Source organism: Camelina sativa, chromosome 4, assembly GCF_030686135.1.
Source record: "Camelina sativa cultivar CO46 ecotype springtype chromosome 4, ASM3068613v1".
Taxonomy (NCBI): domain Eukaryota; kingdom Viridiplantae; phylum Streptophyta; class Magnoliopsida; order Brassicales; family Brassicaceae; genus Camelina; species Camelina sativa.
In genome coordinates this window covers 4,191,017-4,211,585 of record NC_141883.1, presented here as the reverse complement: position 1 = coordinate 4,211,585, position 20,569 = coordinate 4,191,017, and the positions used below count along the sequence as shown (strand labels likewise).

The 20,569-nt window shown below is 37.7% G+C and overlaps 1 protein-coding gene and 2 pseudogenes across 2 annotated transcripts; 2 read left to right on the top strand and 1 right to left on the bottom strand.

Moving 5' to 3' along the window:
• Positions 1-466: 466 nt before the first annotated feature.
• LOC104783521 (pentatricopeptide repeat-containing protein At2g03880, mitochondrial pseudogene) lies at positions 467-6,745 on the bottom strand (annotated as a pseudogene). Its single transcript, XR_015596252.1, has 3 exons — positions 6,456-6,745; positions 5,201-6,309; positions 467-1,629 (listed from the first exon to the last, which is right to left on the bottom strand). The product of XR_015596252.1 is annotated as a pentatricopeptide repeat-containing protein At2g03880, mitochondrial pseudogene (transcript).
• Positions 2,494-4,336, top strand: LOC147945340 (uncharacterized; annotated as a pseudogene).
• A 1,631-nt stretch (positions 6,746-8,376) lies between the features above and the next one.
• On the top strand, positions 8,377-9,554 carry LOC147945339 (uncharacterized). Its single transcript, XM_087509209.1, has 3 exons — positions 8,377-8,931; positions 9,014-9,378; positions 9,452-9,554. Exons 1-3 carry the CDS (start codon positions 8,377-8,379, stop codon positions 9,552-9,554), a joined length of 1,023 nt encoding a protein of 340 aa, XP_087365335.1.
• The last annotated feature ends 11,015 nt before the right edge of the window (positions 9,555-20,569 follow it).

The following is a 20,569-nucleotide window of genomic DNA, read 5'->3' as shown; positions in this document are numbered from 1 at the left end:
CTTATAACTTCTATTTTATTTAGTATAGATTCTTTGAGATATTTTTAAGCGTATTCATATAGCCAACAGATTGACCAATTAATCTTTTTTTTTGTAACCAACCTATTTATAACCTATTTTGTAACCAATTTATAAAAAATATATAGTCTACAGAAAAAGTTGTGTACTTTTATTTTATAATTTTATTATATAGGGGATAAAGAGAGATTAAGCATAAATTATATTTCATGATCCATATCCATGTGCAGTAGTGTCTTCCCATTAACTCAACTATAGCACAATAATTAAAAATAAGTATTTTTTTTCTCACAAATTAGTCTTTGAGTCTCCAATCTTCAATATTGCAAATGTAAAATGTTACATAATCCTATCAAAAATTTTGGCATATCAATAAGCTTCACAAGCAAACATAATTCACTAATCTAAATTTTGATTAAGAAAACTAACAGAGAAAACCATATGATTGTTACCCGTAGTCACCACAAGAAGACTTGCCATCCTGGAAATGATGGCAACGGATCGAGTCTCTTATAACGATGCTGCGGTTTTCAAGCTTTGAAACGAGCATGCAGAACACATGACAATCCCCACATATCCTCAGATTCTTTCTGATCCTAATGACTTTCTCACTAGGTAATGTCATCAAGCCAAAGACTAAAGCTAGTTTCTCACTGTGATGTCTAAGAGAATCTTCCATCTGTTCTCCTTCAAGATCTTGTAGCACAAAGTTTGTTTTAGAAACATAACCAATACCAATGAGTCTATGGATCAATTGGTTCAGCTTCTTCTTGACTTGAATTATCTGTGGGTGAGAATCATCACCAATGATGAAAGCATGAATCTTTTTGTTTACTTCGATCCAGCTACATCCAGGTTCTTTCTTGATTCCACTGTCTCTCATGCGTGTCCAGATTTCTTCAACACTGTCCCATTTCTGAGAGTTTGCATATATGTTAGACAACACTATGTAAGTTCCTGCATCCTCAGGATCGAGTTCTATGACCTTTTTAGATGCATATTCAGCTAGGACCATGTTTCCTTGAACCCTACAAGAACCAAGTAGAGTTCTCCAGGTAACAGCATCTGGCTCACACTCCATTTCATTTAACAGCTTCACTGCATCGTCGAGCTTTCCAGCTTTTCCTAACAGATCAATCATGCAACCGTAATGTTCCCTCACTGGATCAATCCCATAAAGTTTCTTCATTGATCTAAAGTAATACCAACCATCTTCCAGAAGTCCCGCGTGGCTGCAAGCAAAGAGAACTCTGACAATCGTAACATAGTTTGGCTTTGTCTCAGAAGATTTCACGGATTCAAACAACTTCAGAGCCTCCTGACTATAACCATTCTGCGCCAACCCTGAAATCATAGTGCTCCAAGTAATCACATCTCTTTCCTTCATTTGGCTGAACACACGTCGAGCATCATCCAAACTCCCACATTTGCAATACATGTCAACGAGTGCGTTGTTGAGTATCAAGTCTTGGTCATACTTCACAATATGAACATGAGCTTGCATCCCAAGCTCTAAAAGAGCCAAACCAGTACAAGCCCTCAATACACTAGTCAATGTAGCCTGCTCGGCAATAAAACCAGCTCTCTTCATCCTCTTAAAAAGTTCCAAAGCTACATTGAAGATGTATTGGATGGCTGAAGTAGTGTCTTTGTGATTCAAGACGTGATATAGGATTGCTGTTGTTTTGTGTGTGTGAGAAGTTTCTACAAGGTTTGAGAATGCAATATTGAAGGACAGTTTGAGGATGGATTGAAGAGAAAAACTACTATTTCGTTGGTTGATTAAATTGGAGTTTTACAAGAAAAAGGTAAATATCAAAAAGGAAAAAGTCTATTTCTTATGAAATTTAGAAATCGTCACCTATGCTGATTAGGAAGTCTTGATGGGTATATTAGGAGGTGTTGGGCATGTCCTAGAAAATCAAGAGAGCTGAGGCATAAAGATAAACCCTAGAGAGCTTTCTGTGTTTGTGTGCGGCTTAGTTTCGCGGTTTGGTGCTTGTGTTGTTCAAGCTTATTTGTTCGTCGGTGTGGCGTTTGTGTGAAGGTTGTTCCAGAGTGTTGGAGATCTGAAGTCTAGGCTTAGGGGGAGTTTAGCCCAAGGTTAGGATATCTTGGTTTAAATCTAGGCTTGGTGTTAGTCTAGTTAAGGGTAGAGAATTATCCTTAAGATTTCATGTTATAGAATAGAGCGGTGAATTAAGAGGGTTGTGCTTGATTTACGCGTTTGTGAATAGGTTGTATTTGCTTTCTTGTTCTAGTGGAATCAAAATCTGGACGTGGTCCCGGGGAGTAGGAAAAACCGAACCTCGTTAACAAAGCTCTTGTGTTCTTTACTTTCTGCACTTTATTATTGCCTCATCCGCATTTACAAGTGGTATCAGAGCGGGTTCTCGATAGAGATTCAGTCTAGTTTCGGGTAGATCAAGGGTGAGGGTAGTTCAGGAAGTAAGGCAGAGCTTTGAATCAGTAGTGATGACTTCATACAGAGAAGGCACGTCTATGTCAAGACCACCGTTGCTTGATTCAACGAATTACGGATATTGGAAGGTTTGTATGCAAGCGTTTATTAGTAACCTTGATGAAGATTGTTGGAATTCGATTGAGCTTGGTTGGGAGCCCCCTAAATTTGTGGATGATAAAGGAGTTGAGTGTCTTAAGCCAAGAGATAAGTGGACTACTGCAGAGAAAAAGCTATCAAGTTGTAATTCTACAGCCAAGACTGCGATTTACAATGCTATTGATTCAAGCCACTTCAAGTTGATTTCTCAATGTGTATCAGCTCAGAAAGCGTGGAAGTCATTGGAGAATATGTTTGAAGGTACTTCAAGTGTTAAGAGAACAAAATTGGATATGTTGGCTTCACAATTTGAGAATCTAAGGATGGAAGAAAAAAAAACTGTGGCTGAGTTCAGTGCTAAGTTATGTGATATTTCTAATGAGGCTTTTGCTCTTGGAAAGCAGTACAAAGACAAAAAGCTTGTGAAGAAGCTGAAGTGGTCATTGCCTGCAAAATTTGAGTCAAAAATTTCTGTAGTTGAAGAAGCTCATATTTAGATGAGATGGCTTTTGATGAGTTTGGTTGGATTCTTAAGGCTTTTGAATTAAGCAAAGCATATGAAGCTGAAGGAGTAAAGAAGAAAGATGATCAAGTTAAGGAAGAAATAAAGAAGGAAGTTGACATTGGAGTAGCTCTTAAGGTATCATCTTGTGAAGATTCAATGGCTATGTTATCAAGGCAATTTGCTAAATTTCTGAAGCGTAAGGGCAAAGAGAAGAAAAGTAGAATGGGTGAAGAGATGAAGACTTCATCAAAGAATGTCCAATGTTTTAAATGCAAAGGATATGGTCATGTACGGTCTGATTGTGCCAATCTATAAAAGCATAAGAAGAAGACTATGAATGTTGTTACTAGTGATTCTGAAACTGATTCAGATGAAGAAGAAGATCTGAAGAATTTTGTGGCGTTTACAACTTTTAAAGATAGTTCTGAATCAGCGTCTGCAACAGTGTCTGCAACTGCTTCTGAATCTGCAGCAAAACCTGCAACTGCATCTGATAGTGATAGTGATGCAGAGGATATGAGTTATGAAGAACTTGGTAAGAGTTATGAGAAGTTATATGCACATTGGCTTAAGGTAGTTGATGATAATTCAGTTTTGATTAAGGAGAAGCTCGAGTTAGAGGCTAAAATCGTTGAAGTAGAGAAACATGCAACAGAGAAAGGAGAAGAAGCATTACAAGCTAAAGTGAAACTTGAAGAAACTCAAAAGAATTTGAGAATGCTTAATAATGGTACAGAAAAGTTGGATCATATTCTGAATATTGGCAAGACAGATAAGTGCGGCCTTGGATATGAAGGAAAAGTTTCAAAATCGGAACGGGTGTTTGTTTCAAGTGGAAAAGTCAAGTCTGCTTCAAAGACTACTTCGGAGACTGCTACAGAGGCTGCTTCAGAGACTGTATTTGTGAAAGGATGTGGTACAAAATCTCTGAATTTCGGAATGCACCAAGACAAGTGTTTCGACCTGTTTGCCATCATTGTGGTGTTGTTGGGCATATTAGGCCAAGATGTTTCAGAATGTTGAGAGAGAGAAGCCGAATGGAGAATGCTTATGATGTAAGGTTTCATGGTCCTACATGTTATCATTGTGGAGTTCAAGGACATATTAAGAGGAATTGTTTCAGATTCATTCAATGAGTCAATCATGGAGGTCTAAGACGCAACAAGATTTGGGTTAGAAAAGATGAGTTCTATGGAGGTGGTGTACTAGGCTACCAACCGCGTATTTCAATGCGGGGAGAATTTTTCAGCTAGTTTGACCATTTTGTGACTCATTCAGGGGGAGAATGAAGATGTGTTTGGTATAATGTTGTTTAGGAGTTTGGACTGATGAGTTCACAAGCATAGTCAAAAAGCGGGAGAATGAAGATGTATTGGATGGCTGAAGTAGTGTCTGTGTGATTCAAGACGTGATAATGGATTGTTGTTGTTTTGTGTGTGTTAGAAGTTTCAAGAAGATTTGAGAATGCAATATTGAAGGACGGTTTGAGGATGGATTGAAGAGGAAAACTACTATTTCGTTGGTTGATTAAATTGGAGTTTTACAAGGAAAAGGTAAATATCAAAAAGGAAAAAGTCTATTTCTTATGAAATTTGGAAATCTTCTCCTATGCTGATTAGGAAGTCTTGATAGGTATATAAGGAGGTGTTGGGCACGTCCTAGAAAATCAAGAGAGCTGAGGCATAAAGATAAATCCTAGAGAGCTTTCTGTGTTTGTGTGCGGCTTAGTTTCGCGGTTTGGTGCTTGTGTTGTTCAAGCTTATTTGTTCGTCGGTGTGGCGTTTTTGTGAAGGTTGCTCCAAAGTGTTGGAGATCTGAAGTCTAGACTCAGGAAGAGTTTAGCCCAAGGTTAGGTTATCTTGGTTTAAATCTAGGCTTGGTGTTAGTCTAGTTAAGGGTAGAGAATTATCCTTAAGATTTCATGTTATAGAACGGAGCGGTGAATTAAGAGGGTTGTGCTTGATTTATGCGTTTGCGAATAGGTTGTATTTGCTTTCTTGTTCTAGTGGAATCGAAATCTGGACATGGTCCCAGGGAGTAGAAAAAACCGAACCTCGTGAACAAAGCTCTTGTGTTCTTTACTTTCTGCACTTTATTATTGCCTCATCCGCATTTACATACATCACTTTTACTATTCTGAGCAAACCCACCAATAATCGAATTCCAAACAATGGCATCACCAGTAACCATTTCATCGAAAACCGAAAGAGCATCCTCAGGCTCACCTAGTTTAGCAAACACATCAATCAAAGCACTCCTAACGTAAACATCAGACTCCAAACCCTCCTTGATAATCCCACAATGAAGCATTCTTACATCAAACATCCCGTTGCAAGCTCTCAACAAAGAGGAATAAGTATACACATTAGGCCTCACACTATATCTCAACATCAAAACCAAAAGCTCTAAAGCCTTTTGATGAAGCTTGCACTTAGAATAAGCAGAAATCATTGTAGTCCAAGAAATAACATTCCTTTCAGGCATTTGGTCGAACAGTTGGTGAGCATCATTCAAAAGATTGAACTTTACATACATATTGATCAGAACATTAACCAGAAACATCATTGGTTGATGACCATTGTAATATAAATGACGACAAATGAGATTCCCTTCATGAACAGCTCTATGAGATAAGCAACACTTGATAAGCTCAGAATAAGTTGCAGAGTCTGCCCAAAGACCATGACTTTGTAACGAATCCATTACTTTTAGAGCTCTGGGAAGGTCTCTCTGGTAACAGAGTCTGGTAAATTCGTTAAGAAGAAGAGCTTGATCGGTGGTGGAGCTGTAAGAACAACGTAAAGTGAGGACTGGTCCAAAAAGTATGAGTTTTGCCGTTACTGACTCCACCATAAACTATGCAAACAACTCCGGGAGCCTCAAAACAAACTTGGACATTTGATTTTCTGGTTTAGTTCGAATCTTGTTTTGGAATTTTGGGTATAGATAACCGAATTTATACAGTGGGATGATGTCAGAAGACTGAAATGAGATTTGACAAAGCTACTAAATTCAAGTTTGGTAACAAAGATACATATATGTTTCCAACATCACACCAGATAGTCAGATACAAAATACTCTCTCTAAATGGCCAAGTTAAACTAATAGGGAGACATAATGTCTGGGGAGAAAGTATTTAGACGGCTTCTGGTTGAACAAATGGGTTAGCGATTTCTTCAGTGCCATCGGTTGGTGAGACAAGCATGACCGCTGTTCCACGGCAAACCTAATAAACCAGACAAAACATACCACGGTGATTCAGAATCTAAACTATGAAACACTATTACAAGCAACAAGATGCCAGAATGTAACCAGAAGAATTATATAGGAATTACACTTATTAGTACTGAAAAAAGAAGGTAGGAGTCATACAATTAAACCAAGGCGTCTTGTCTGGTCAGTAGTCTTCAAAGGATCATCGTGATCTGAATTGAAGGGTCAATCACACTCCTAGTTTTAACATAGCTAAGAGAATGATATTATCCCATTCATATCACAGCCTAACACGATTAAGCAATCAAACAACCTCTCTTCCAGTTCCCACCTATCTAATCAAAATTTATGTTTCTACCAATTGCATCATGGAGATATTTGTATGCCGCAGAATAATAAAATCAAATGAGATACAGAGATTCTCGTATTTATTGGCAGGTTCCACTAGAAAATTGTAGAATAGATACAAATGGATCCAGATGACGTAAACTACTCATTTATGCTGTGCAATAATCATATATTAAGCAAAAAAACAACTTAATGCAGCAGATATAGCTGTGAATAACAGTTTGAATCTATATTAACATTTTTGAAGTACATTTTAGTTTATGCTCTTTAAATTTTAATTTTTAATTCTATAAATAACATTGCAGAGAAACTCAAATACTAAATTTTCTTAAATTGACCAACATTTGTTATATTTATTGCCATAAAATCTTAACAACATCTATACATTCCGATTTTCCCAAAAACAACTCTACCCATTAAAGTTTGGGCAATTGTCATGGATACCATCATTTTTTGTTTTTGGGTCAAAAATACCACAAGGCCCAATAATTTCCATTTCTAACATTTCTAATTAAAACATATGATGAAAATACCCTCACATTTCTCAAACCCTCGTTTGCGTCTCCTCTCTCTTGAGACGAAAAGACTGATCATCGGACTCTCGTCGCCGGCATATCTCGCCAGCATATCTCGCCGTTTCGGTAATACCTTCCTTCGAGTCGTCGTTTCGGTAATACCTTCCTTCGAGTCACCGTTTCGAGAATACCTTGATCGAGATCACCTTAACCACCAAAAAATCCTTTATATACAGATCGAGATCTAGCCTTGTTTTTCCTCGCCGTCAGTGATTTTGTTGAATCTCGTCTCCGCGGATCTTCTTATTTAATCAATCTTCACCACGCGACACTTTATCATCGGTTTATTGCCATTTATAAGTAAGCTTCAGATCCATTTTAACGTATTGTTCTCGATTGTGTGATTTACGGTTTGATTTTGTGAAATTTGAAACAATTATGTGTGTGTGTGTGATATTTTAGTAGATTCTTATGATTTTGGTGTAATTTGAAATGATTGTGAGTGATATTTGAAACGATTGTGTGTGAAACAAAAACCTAAACAATTTTGGGTGAAAATTTTAGTAAATTCTATGATTTGAGTGTAATTTGAAATGATTGTTTGTGACATTTGAAACAATTCTGTGTGAAACAAAAACCTAAACAATTTGGGTGAAAAATTTAGTAGATTCTTATGATTTTCTAGTAAAAACATATTCTAAATGGTGGGTTACAATGTGGATGATAGTTTTGTTGAGTACAATGGGGATGATAATTTTGGGGATGATAGTCATGGCCAAGAGCGAGTTCAAAGGGGATGATAGTTCTCACGTTTTGTTGAGTACAATGGCGATGCTAGGTTTTTAACATTCATGAAAGAATCTACATAATTTAGGATAAATTTTCTGACACGAATATGCATTTCTTCTCTTTCTCTTATATGTTGCAGGATATGGGTGATTCTTTCCCTATAGAAATCAAACTTCTTCAACATTGGAGAGGAACCAAGATCAGACGTGACGATAAACCAGTTTCCAAACAACGATGGCATCACAAAAGTGAAAAGCATCCTCTCGGTTGCAGAGTATGAGAGGATCAAGAATTCCTTCCTAGGACCAAATTTGAAGGTTATCAACAGAGGACTGATGATGTCAGGGAAAATGGTGCACTGTTTTCTGAGCAGGAGTTTAAAGGTATCAAAGAAAAATGAACTATGGATGCATTTTGGAGGACAACCTATGAGATTCTCAATAAGAGAATTCCATATGGTCACTGGATTAAAATGCACTGAATGGAGAGGTGATGAAGATCGACAGCAGAATCGTTATAACTGGGCTAACACTGAACATGTTCACACATATGAAGATCTTTTGGATATTCTACAAGAAACTGATCCAGAGGAAGCAGATGAAAGGTTCTCTCTTGCGATGCTGATCCTTATAGAATGCATCTTCCTTCAGAGGTACAAAGGTAACAGGCTTCCCGCAAAAAACCTTAAGAGGGCTCAGCATTTGGATGTCTTGGCTAATTATCCGTGGGGAAAAGATGCATATAATCTTCTGATTAAATCAGTAAAGAAGAATGTTGAATTAAATCTGAAGAAGAATAAATATTACTTACATGGATATCCGTTGGCATTGCACTTGTGGATCCTTGAGTATGTTCCTATGTTAAAGTCTTCTTTCAGCACATTGAGTGTAATTGAGCGACCAACATCATACCTATGTGAAAAATACACACATACAGTTAATCCATCGATTGCTCAAGTGGAGAACATTGAAGCATCAAACCATGTAAGTTATATTTTCTTTAATTTTAAGAAGGACTAATAGTAATTTAGGACTGTCTAACTAAACAGAAATTGTTTGTGTGCAGCTCAAGGTTATTCACATATTACCATCGATACCTGATGATGCAGAAGATACAGTCTTCTTGGAAGACACTCCTGATCAAGATTTGAGTATGTTAACAGAAGTAGTGAACAAGGGATGCAAATTGACAATTGAAGACTGGGGGAAAAAAGCATTGGATGTTGGTGCAGTGATGGAAGATATTGCTATGAAATCTTTCCAGTTCCGTAACAAGGAGACAGTAAAGCCATCCTCTTCTGGAGAGTCACTAATGGAGAAACTAGACAAGCTGTACAACATTGTTACAGATGGATTCAAAGATATCAATTGCAGGTTATCCAAAATGGAAGAGAGTCTGGGAAGATATAAACCTACCAATACAGAGATCAGGTAAAACAAATTTTCTCTTTAAGAATTTTTTTTCATGAATGTAACTTCTATCCGTTTTCATTTTGTGTTGTAGGATCTACACCAAGATAGTGGAATGCCTACATTTCCCAGTTATCCGATTTCAAACCCTTCATTCCCCAGTTCTCCATGCGCTGAACAAAATACGTAGCATATGACTCAGGTTCCTGACTCTCAGATTCCTATAGAGGTAAAGAATTGGTATCTTACTTGTAAATTAAATTTTAGGGAAAGTAGTCTTAATTATGTACTAATGCTTCCTAAAAACGATTTGTACTTGCAAAGTGGTGATGGGATCCGTTCGACTAACAATTCTCCCACTGAACAATATACATCTGAGACTCAGATTCCTAAGGAGGTAAGAATTTGTTTCTTATTTGTAGTTTGAATGTTAGGGAAAGTATTCTTAATTATGCACAAAAGCTTCCTAAAAACATTTATATTTGCAGTGTGGTGATGGGATCCGACCATCTAACAGGTCTACCACTGAACAAAAAACAGTGCATGTGGCTCTGACTTCTGAGACTCAGATTCCTAAGGAGGTAAGAATTGGTTTGGTAATTGTATTTTGAATGAAAGGGAAAATATTCTTAATCAATGTACTAAAAGCTTCTAATGTTTTTTTCAGCTACAATTGCTGCAAGAAGTTGAAGTTAGGTATGAGAACAAATGGAGCAAAGGAAGAGTGCAAGCAATTTTTGAAAACGGAATCAGTGTTTTGATGGGCAAATCAAAGAAAGAAGAATTATTTGGAAAAGAACAAATACGGTTCTTGGATAGAGAGAATGAAAGTGAACCAAATCCAGAAGTTTTAACTGCTGGGGTAAATGAAATGATTCTTAAAACTTTTTAAAAATATTCTAACACATTATATTGACAAATGAAATAATTCATATCCAGTTCTTTACTCCAAGGGAAAACCAAACGGAGGAGTTAACCCAAACAGAGGAGTTAACCGAAAAGCTCAATACCATCACTGAGGAGATGAACCAAACTGAGGAGATGACCCATAAGCTCGATTCAGCTGTTGATGTAAGATTTATTATACAACTTTTTCTGTGATTTAATTTTATAGGAAAGTCTTCTTAAGCTAATAAAGGTTCTAAAACATTTTTTTGCTTGTAGGGTGATGAAGAGAACCTTCCTCAGGAAGGTGATGACGAAGAAGATGACAATCAAAGTCATCATGCGGATGAAGGTAAGAATGTAAATGATGGTCATGAACAAGAAGGAGTGAGCCCAAATGATGGTGATGATGAAAAAGAAAACAAACAGAATCCACAAGACGAGGGACCATCATTCGATCTTAAGTGTTTTAGTTCACCTGAGGTATGTCAATTTAATTTCGTTCTTGTTTGTTTTGTACATATCATTGCTGACTTTTGTAAAAAGACAAAGAAGACATTCATAAACAAGTTTCTTTGTTACATCTTGATTTCAGGAAAAAAAGAGAAAGATGGATAAGAAAGATAAAATTGTTATTCCAAGAAAGAAGCAAAGAGTTGATGGTGATGGTGAGAAGCAAAAAGATGATGGTGATGGTGAGAAGCATGTTCCAATGCGAAGCAATCGGCTCACAACTCCATCATTTTCAACCATTACTCCATATAAAGCACCAAGAAACCCTGCCACATCTGCTATTCATCCAATGTTCAACCCTTTCCTGTCTCCATCTTTCAATGACATTGAAGAATTGAACTCTTGGAAGCGCTCAAATATCAGAACAAGGTTAGTGTGATGTTTTAACAATTCTCGTCAACTTTAAAAAGTAAGTTTTTATCCAAGTATAAGAGAATGGTTTTTTGATAATGTCAGGATAATAACGGATACAGAACCATTAACCTCACATTGGATACATTTGCTGGGAAGACCAGAGAATAAATTGCAAGAAACGGTACTGCTCACAAATTTTGTTTCGGTTTCTTTTGTGTTGGGTGGACTCATGAATCCTATCTTGAATGTCAGATTATCAAATATTATCGTGTCTATTTCTTCTAATACACTAAAAGTCTTTTTCTTCTTTTTAATGTAACATATTGATGCAGCTTTGGGATTACTTTAGTTGAGAAGAAACAAGGATCCCATTTATTTCACAACAAGAGACTTCCGAAATCAACCTTTGTGAGGCCAGACTTCTTTTCAAAATTGAAAGCTGGATACTTCAGTTTCAAGGAGGATAACTTTAAATCACAACATGCGTTTCCAAAAGAAGTCACTGATATTGTGAGTGGGAAGTTGCCTTCGGTTTGTCTTCCTACTGAGAAGTGGCAGGATCTCGGGGGAGTTTATGGTATTGCCTATAACTCTACATACAAACAGTTCATTGGTATGGAAATAAGCTTCAAGTCCAGGAAGATTACTGTTTTTGATTGTCGAACTCATGAGAGTAAAGGTGACTTGGTGAAAACTCATGTTATGCCGATTGCAGGTAAGAACTTATTTGATTATGATGTGAATCTTATGCTTATGATATATTTCTGATAACTATTTGTGTGTATTGCAGAGATGATACCTTATCTCTTAGGCACTAAAAGAAATAGAGGAACAGTTGATTTGTCTCTATTTAAAGTCTTGTGCCCTAAAAAGTTCTTTCGTCACATTAAGAGTGATGCAAACTGTGGATTATTCATTCTTAAAATGGTGGAATGTCACTCCATGGGCGTAGAAGAGATGATGAGTAATCTTCAAGAAGAGGTTTCAGAAGATATAAGAGCCAAGTTATGCTTTGATATCTATCATTATATCATACTTAAGAAGATTGAGATGTTTAGAGGTTGATTTTTTGTTTTCATATGTTGTGTGTTTTGGGATTATGATTTAAATTTTAAAGATACTTAGTAAATGGTGTGTTTTGTGAAACTTTTCTTATTTTAGATGGTATTTGTACAGATTAGGGAAAGAATGAAAGTTATTTAGGAAGGGTTTAGAGAAAATCAGGATGGCTTTCCTCAAAAAAAGGAAAAATAAGGATGGCATTCCTCAAATGCGCATCCATGTGGTGAAAAAAGATAGGGAAATAGAAATATCTTTTGTTTTCTTATTTCTTCAACCTTAAGTTTCTCTTACAAATACATTGTGCTTTTATAGTGATACAATGTTTTAACCCTAGAGTCTAGATGCTTCTACTCTTGTCCAGCTGGTGTGTTTTGTTTCATAGTGTCATCGGTATCACATGATCCCAGAAGCTCAAACCTATTTTGTAATGTCACTTTCGGACCTGCAGCTTCTGCTGATTCTCTGTTCTTGTCGCCTGCAACATCTGCTAATCCTCTGACTCTCTCTGCTTTGTCTTTGTCTTTTGTTGCAGGTAACCGTTGACGTGAGTTGGACTCAGAAGCTGATGGGCTTGAGCTGGACCTGAATTCTTCTGGGCCTTTGACAGAAACGTTGCCGTTTGGAGCTGTATTGTTTACACTCCCCCGTAAACTTGGAGTAGGTGGAACAACTACACAAGGTTTGAATCGTAATTCCTCAAAAGGACCCTGCGGCAGCGATTTAGTGAAAACATCCGCAATTTGGTAATCAGCGGAGATGTGATTGACGATGAGGTTGCCAAAGGCAACTTGCTCACGAACGTAATGGTAGTGAGTAGCAAAATGCTTAGTACGAGAATGAAAGCTTGGATTTGCAGTTCGTGGTGTTGTTAAACGAGATCCCCATTGTAGTAGTGCCTTTGATGTAGTGAAGTATACGTTTGAGAAGTTGAAAATCAGAAACTGTAGGAGCATGCATCTTCTGACACACATAGTTGACAGAGAATTGAATATCTGGTCTTGTAAGAGTCAGATATTGCAGTTTGCCAGAAAGACTTCTGAAATAATTAGGATTCTCAAAGAGTCTATCTTGGTTTGGAGCTTTGTTGAGCTGTTGCGGTAGGGGTGTAGCAACTGCAGAGCAATTAGACATGGCTGCAACAGTAAGAAGGTCTTCAGCATTTTTTTGCTGAGAAAGAAACAAACCACCAGGGTGAAAGTGAGCCTGAATCCCCAAAAAATAATGCAGTTGACCCAGATCCTTCATTCGAAAACGTTTGTTGAGCTCTTCAAGAAGATTATTGAGAAGACTGGAGGAATTGCCTGTAATCACCATGTCATCAACATAAAGCAACAGGAAGATAACATCACCATTTTTAGAAGAATTAAAGAGAGAAGGATCAGGGATGCTGCAAAAGAAGCCAAATTCAAGCAAAAAATTGCTGAACTTATCAAACCAGGCTCTTGGAGCTTGCTTAAGTCCATAGAGTGATTTGTGCAGTAACCATACATACTCAGGATGCTCTTCATCTACAAAACCTGCAGGTTGCTTCATGTAAACATTTTTTGTAAGATCCCCATGGAGAAAAGCATTGTGGACATCCATTTGTTTGAGTTCCCAATTGAGAAGAGTAGCAATATGAAGAACAGCTCGAACGGTAGGAGTGCGAACAATCGAACTGTACGTTTCAAGGTAGTCAATGCCTTCTTCTTGGTTAAAACCTTGAGCGACGAGTCTAGCTTTGTATTTGTCTAGAGATCCATCAGCATGAAGCTTAACTCGAAAAACCCATTTTGAGCTGAGCACATTCATATCTGGTGGAGGAGGAACAAGTGAGAAATTTCTGGTTGCTTTACAATTACCCATTTCTTCACCCATAGCAGCAGTCCAACGTTCGTCCTTTAAAACCTCGGTGACCGTTGTAGGCATTGGATAAGACACTTTGTGAGAGAGAAGAGCATATCTCTGATTTGGCTTACTAATGCCTGATTTTAATCTTGTAATCATCGGGTGAGTAGATGCCAGTTGGAGCTCTGCATTTGATGTTTCAGGTTGATTTGTAGCACCGAATGTAGTCAGCTGAGGTGGTGATGAGAGAACGCTGTTGCCTATAGGAACAAGATCTAAGCTTGTCGTACACTCAGTACATTCCTCATCACGATCAGCTGAACATTCAGGTGAACAATCATTAGCAGTACAAGAATCAACACAAACCACCGAGGTTGATGAGGTTGGTGTAGGATCGAGTAAGACAGGTGCAGAGTCCACTGGTACTTGAGCTGGAACTGAGAGAATAGGTGCAGAATCTGCAAGTGATTGAGGTTCACGAGAAGAGATGTGGTCAGCAACCTGAAAAGATTGATAACCATTGCAGGAGCCTTTGATCCATGCGGTGTACAGAGGTGTGGGAACAAAATGTTGCAGAGAAGCATATGTGTCTGCAAAAGGGAACGATGCTTCATCAAATATGACATGTCGACTCAAATATACACGACCAATAGGAGGATGATAGCAACAATATCCCTTGTATTTTTCTGTGTAACCCAGAAAAATACACTTGAGAGACCGGGGATCGAACTTATTTAAAGCATATGATCGAAGTGTTGGGTAACAAGCACATCCAAAGGTGCGGAGAGCTGAGTAGTCTGGAGCTTTGCCGTGCAGAACTTCAAATGGACTACGATCACCATCAAGAGAGGTAGTCGGTAAGAGATTGCAGAGAAAATTAGCAGTGAAGAATGCCTCCACCCAATAGCTTTGAGGTGTCTTGCTTTGAAACATAAGAGTGAGACCCATTTATGTAAGTTGTCTATGTTTTCTTTCTGCCAACCCATTTTGTTGTGGTGTGTGTGGACATGAAATATAGTGTTGTATACCAGACTCTTGAAAGTGATTCAAGAATCTTTGACTTATGAATTCACCTCCACCATCAGACTGAAAGATTCCAATTTTGTTTTGAAGAAGATTTTCAACAAGGAGCTGATACTTGATGAATATAGAGCAAAAATCTGACTTTCTCTTAAGAGGATAAAACCAGCAATATCTTGAAAAGTTGTCAATAAAGACTACTTAGAACCTGAATCCCTGAATGGAAGAGACAGGAGAAGGACCCCAGAGATCACAATGAACTCTCTCTAAGGATCTAGAAGCATGAAAATCAGAAGAAACAAATGGCAATTTCGAACTCTTCCCTAGCCGACACGATTCACACATGTTGCTGGTACTTTTATTGATTTGAATTGCCTTGTTTGCAGAAAGAAGCTGGAGGACTTGAGCATTAGGATGTCCCAATCTTTGATGCCAAAATTCATCAGAGGTTTTGATTTGTCTGGTAGAGTAGAACGTCTTAAACTTTCCATCCTCCAATTTGTAAAGACCATCACTTTCCTTTCCCTTTGTCAGGAGTTGGCTTGTTTGCTTGTCGTTAATAAGAACATCATCAGAATCAAATGTGATTGCACAAGGATAATCCTTAGTCAACTTTGAAACTGAAAGCAGAGATTTCACTATTGCAGGACAAATCAATACATCTTTTAAAGGGAGATTACCTGAAGTGGAAGGTAGATTTGCTGAACCAATGTGAGTAATGGGAAGAAAGTTACCATCACCTGCCATGACTGTATCGTTTCTAGTGTAAGGCTGAGCTTTCTGCAAGCGTTGAGTGTTATGGGTAATATGAGCTGTTGCACCGGAATCTGGATACCAAGCACCATCATCAGTTACATCGGTGATATGAAGAGCAGAGAAAGCGGCAGCTGCAACCTCTGGCTTATGATACTCTTCATCAAAACGGTACCAACAGTCCAGAGCATTGTGTCCTCGTTTGCTGCAAATCTGACAGACTGGTAACTCAGTTTTAGTAGAGCCATGAGAAGAGCTTGGAAACTGAGAAGAAACTGAGAACTGAGGCGAGCCTGAGAACTGTTGATGGAAGCCACGCCCTCTGGTCGAGTAGCCGTTGCCACGTCCTCTACCTCTATTGCCACATCCTCTGCCTGAGACGTTTGACGGCCTCATGGTGTGGAAGGCGAGATGTGGAGAGACATCAGGAGAGGTTGAGTAGCCTTGAAGTCGATCCTCATAACCAGTTACGTGAGAGATCACGTTTTCATATGTTGATTGAGGACTTCGATCCATTGAGTATTCAATAACAGTGATTATTGGCTCATAATCACGACTCAAACCTCTTAAAGCAGCAAAAATCTTCATCTTTTCACTAACAGGATCACAATTAGAAGCTAACTGATCACGGATATCTTTAATACTCCTAAGATAGCCATACATGTTCTTGTCTAATTTTTCAGAGTTTTGCAGACGACGTTGCAGTTCAAACAGCCTAGAGGAGGAGGTGCGATTAAAGTGAGAAACCAGAGTATCCCATACCTCTTTTGCTGTTGCAGAGCCAACGACTAGACGAAGAACATTCTCGGTCATTGACCCAAGCAGCCACGCCTTAACAACTTGGTCAGATCTTGACCAATTCTCAAAGTCTGGATTGAGAACTTCTTCAACCTTACCGTCTTTGTTGCGGATAGGTATCTTCTTATCCGGTGATTTGACAGCGCCATCAACAAATCCAAGTAGATCTTGAGTTTTGAGAAAAGATTCAAACTGAGATTTCCAGATAATGTAGTTTTGCTCAGTGAGCTTTAAAGTGACACAATTGGAGATGTGTAATGAAGGAGTAGAGTAAAGGTCCATGGTTCTATCCATGGCTCTGATACCATGAAAGAAGATAGAGAAATAGAAATATCTTTTGTTTTCTTATTTCTTCAACCTTAAGTTTCTCTTACAAATACATTGTGCTTTTATAGTGATACAATGTTTTAACCCTAGAGTCTAGATGCTTCTATTCTTGTCCAGCTGGTGTGTTTTGTTTCATAGTGTCATCGGTATCACACGATCCCAGAAGCTCAAACCTATTTTGTAATGTCACTTTCGGACCTGCAGCTTCTGCTGATTCTCTGTTCTTGTCGCCTGCAACATCTGCTAATCCTCTGACTCTCTCTATTTTTTCTTTGTCTTTTGTTGCAGGTAACCGTTGACGTGAGTTGGACTCAGAAGCTGATGGGCTTGAGCTGGACCTGAATTCTTCTGGGCCTTTGACATAAACGTTGCCGTTTGGAGCTGTATTGTTTACATTTGCTTCAAACCTGCAACATCGTGAATTTACAAGTGGGAGAGTAACCAGTAGGCCAAAGCCTGTTATTCGGGAATACGTTAGAAACTTTAATATATATGGTGACATATCAATTATGGCATTTACGAAGGGATTACAAAAAAATCAGGATGGCATTCAGGAAGGGATTACCAAAAATCAGGATGGAATTCCACAAATGCGCATCCAGGAGGTTCGAACTTGCGACATCGTGAATTTACAAGTGAGAGAGTAACCAATAGGCCAAAGCCTGTTATTCGGAAATTAGTAATAACCTTTAATATATATGGTCAAACATTTAGGATGGCATTCCACAAATGCGCATCCAGGAGGTTCAAACCTGGGAGATCGGGAGTTTACAAGTAGGAGAGTAACCAGTAGGCCAAAGCCTGTTATTCGGGAATTAGTAATAACCTTTAATATATATTGTCAAACATTTAGGATTGCATTTAGGAAGAGATTACAAAAAATCAGGATGGTATTCCTCAAATGTGCATCCAGGAGGTTCGAACATGCGACATCGAGAGTTTACAAGTAGGAGAGTAACCAGTAGGCCAAAGCCTGTTATTCGGAAATTAGTAATAACCTTTAATATATATGGTCAAACATTTAGGATGGCATTTAGGAAGGAATTACAAAAAATCAGGATGGCATTTAGGAAGGGATTACAAAAAATCAGGATGGCATTCCTCAAATGCGCATCCAGGAGGTTCGAACACGCGACATCGGGAGTTTACAAGTAGGAGAGTAACCAGTAGGCCAAAGCCTATTTATCGAGAATTAGTTATAAGCTTTAATATATATCATGAAATATATAGGCTATTTATTTTAGGAAGGCTATTTTGTTATTTGGGATAGCATTCCCTAATAGTATGTAATTTAAGAAATAATGATGCAGAAATGCATTCCCAACCTATAAAAACACACAAAAACAATAATGTGTGTTAAAGAAACTGAAAGCTTTCATAAATAACAACATAAAGGTAAGACAAATTAAATCTGCTAAAAAACTTAATAATATTTATGAAGGAGTTTCTGAAATTTAGGATGACATTCCTTTACAGTATAAAAGTATTTAGTATTAATGTTTCACATAACATAATGGCTACCCAATCAAATGAATAACTATAAATTGAAATTAAAGAATAGAATATTGTAAAGTATGAAACACATCATCCTTGTTGTATCATCCTCTACCACACCAACAAAAAAAATGAAAAATGTTAAAATACATATCCCAAAAATGTCACAGATTCAACATATAGTTTTGTTCTATGAAAGTTATCACTAACCGATAATCATATGGGAAGTCATCATGTACTCTTATTGTGTCCTGCTGTGCCACATCTACTGCACTTGTGACTCTGAGACTTTGAACCTGGCACCCCAAATTCTCCAACAGATTGCTTTCTTTTTTTTTGGTGGTCTTCCACAGTTTGGCTTACTAAATGGAGGTGCACAAAAGAGTTCTTCTATAAAATCAGGGAAAATCCAATCCTTTATATCTCCATTCGGGTGTATGCTTTCAGCATATACTTTAGCCCCTGTCTCAGTCAAGTAGCAAACATGAACAAACTTCTTTTCATCCCTATTTGAACGCTTCGCAGCAGCAATGGCGTGAATGCACAGAATTTTGTCGATGTCAAAAACACAGCAACTGCAATGCATGTTCTTCAAGTGAACAATAAACTTGTTAATGTTGTCCTTCACCTCAAACTCGTCTTCATCAACTTGGAAAACGTCAAGTTTCATTGCATCTGAGAACCTTGATACCAACTTATGCACTACTTGCGGTGTGACAAGCTTGTTATGTTTAGCAGCCTTTCCACGTCTCTCATGAAACCATGAAGTCAAAGTTAACGATTGTCTCAAGAAGAGAAAGAACTGGCAACTCTCGTGGTTCTTTCAACATCGAATTAAATGACTCTGCAATGTTTATTGTCATAATATTGTAACGATTTGAAGGAGCATAGGAACGAGCCCAGTTTCTGAAATCAGCCTTTTGTAAATACTCAGCCAACTTAGGATTTGCATCTTGAATCTGGATGAATATTTTAGCAAACTCTTCACGAGTATAAGCGATGGCTGCAGATTCAACAAATGGCAAATATGATTGACCCTTGAAACTTACTTTGATGTTGTTTCCAAGGTGGTATTTGCAGATTCCATGATGTGATGCTGGAGACAACTCTGTAAGTGCTTTTGCAATGGACTATGCACGATCAGAGACAAACACCAAATCTGGTGCATCAGGTATGATAGTACGAAGACACCTAAAAAACCAATTCCAAGATTTATCATTTTCTGAATCAACAATAACAAAGCCTATCGGGTATAGGTGATGATCTCCATCTTGTGCTGTAGCTACTAATAAAGTTCCCTTAAATTTCCCCTTCAAGAAGGTAAACAGCCGCATCTTCATCATCAACTTTGCTTTGTCTTTGAAATATTTCCCCTCATGTATATAATCAGTCGCTTGAGTGTGATGTGAAAAACCTCTAGGAATACCATCATAAATCACTTTTTCAGCAGTTGAACATATATCATTATGTTATTCAGAAACTGTGGCGCCACTTCCACTTGGTTCATGAAACTCCTACATCTAAAATGTAACAATTAGGGAATGGCTTCATATCTGATAAAGACTTTAGGATGACTTTCCTAACATATAGATATCAGACTTCATTTCACCATATCCTTCTTAATGCAAAAAGAAAGATTCTAACTATATATATGACTCTATTTTATATACTCACAACAAACACCTATTACAAAAAGCACTTGTGTATTCTATGATTTGTAAGACATTGTTTTTTGAGTAAAAAGATAGAGCCAAGTTTACCTTGGTTAGATAACGAACTGATGCAACAGATATATTACTATTCAAACACTGAAAACCTTGAATGCATCGGTTGTTCTCTAAAGTAGCTGACAGAGTATCACTATTCAAACACTGAAAACCTTGAATGCATCGGTTGTTCTCTAAAGTAGCTGACAGAGTATTACTTTGAACATTCCCAGAATCAATAGGCAGCTACATAAAAAAAAAAAAAAAAAAAACATCAAATATAGCAAAAACATACTAATGCAGTAAGAAAACTACAGTGTATCACTTACTGTTACACATAAACGATTCAACTCAGGGTCATCTTGAAACTTCCTGAAAAACGTATGTACTTGACGATCATTTCGCAAATACATTGGTGGAGAATCTTCTACCATCAAATTCATCCTTGAAGAAAGCCTATAGCTAAGTTTGAT

What these genes read in the sequence shown, in the direction of transcription:
- LOC147945339 (XM_087509209.1), top strand. Translation starts at nt 8,377, where the DNA reads ATGAGATTCTCAATAAGAGAATTCCATATGGTCACTGGATTAAAATGC. An exon ending in ACATTGAAGCATCAAACCAT is followed by an intron (nt 8,932 to 9,013) that starts GTAAGTTATATT and finishes GTTTGTGTGCAG; the next exon opens with CTCAAGGTTATTCACATATT. An exon ending in CCTACCAATACAGAGATCAG is followed by an intron (nt 9,379 to 9,451) that starts GTAAAACAAATT and finishes TTTGTGTTGTAG; the next exon opens with GATCTACACCAAGATAGTGG.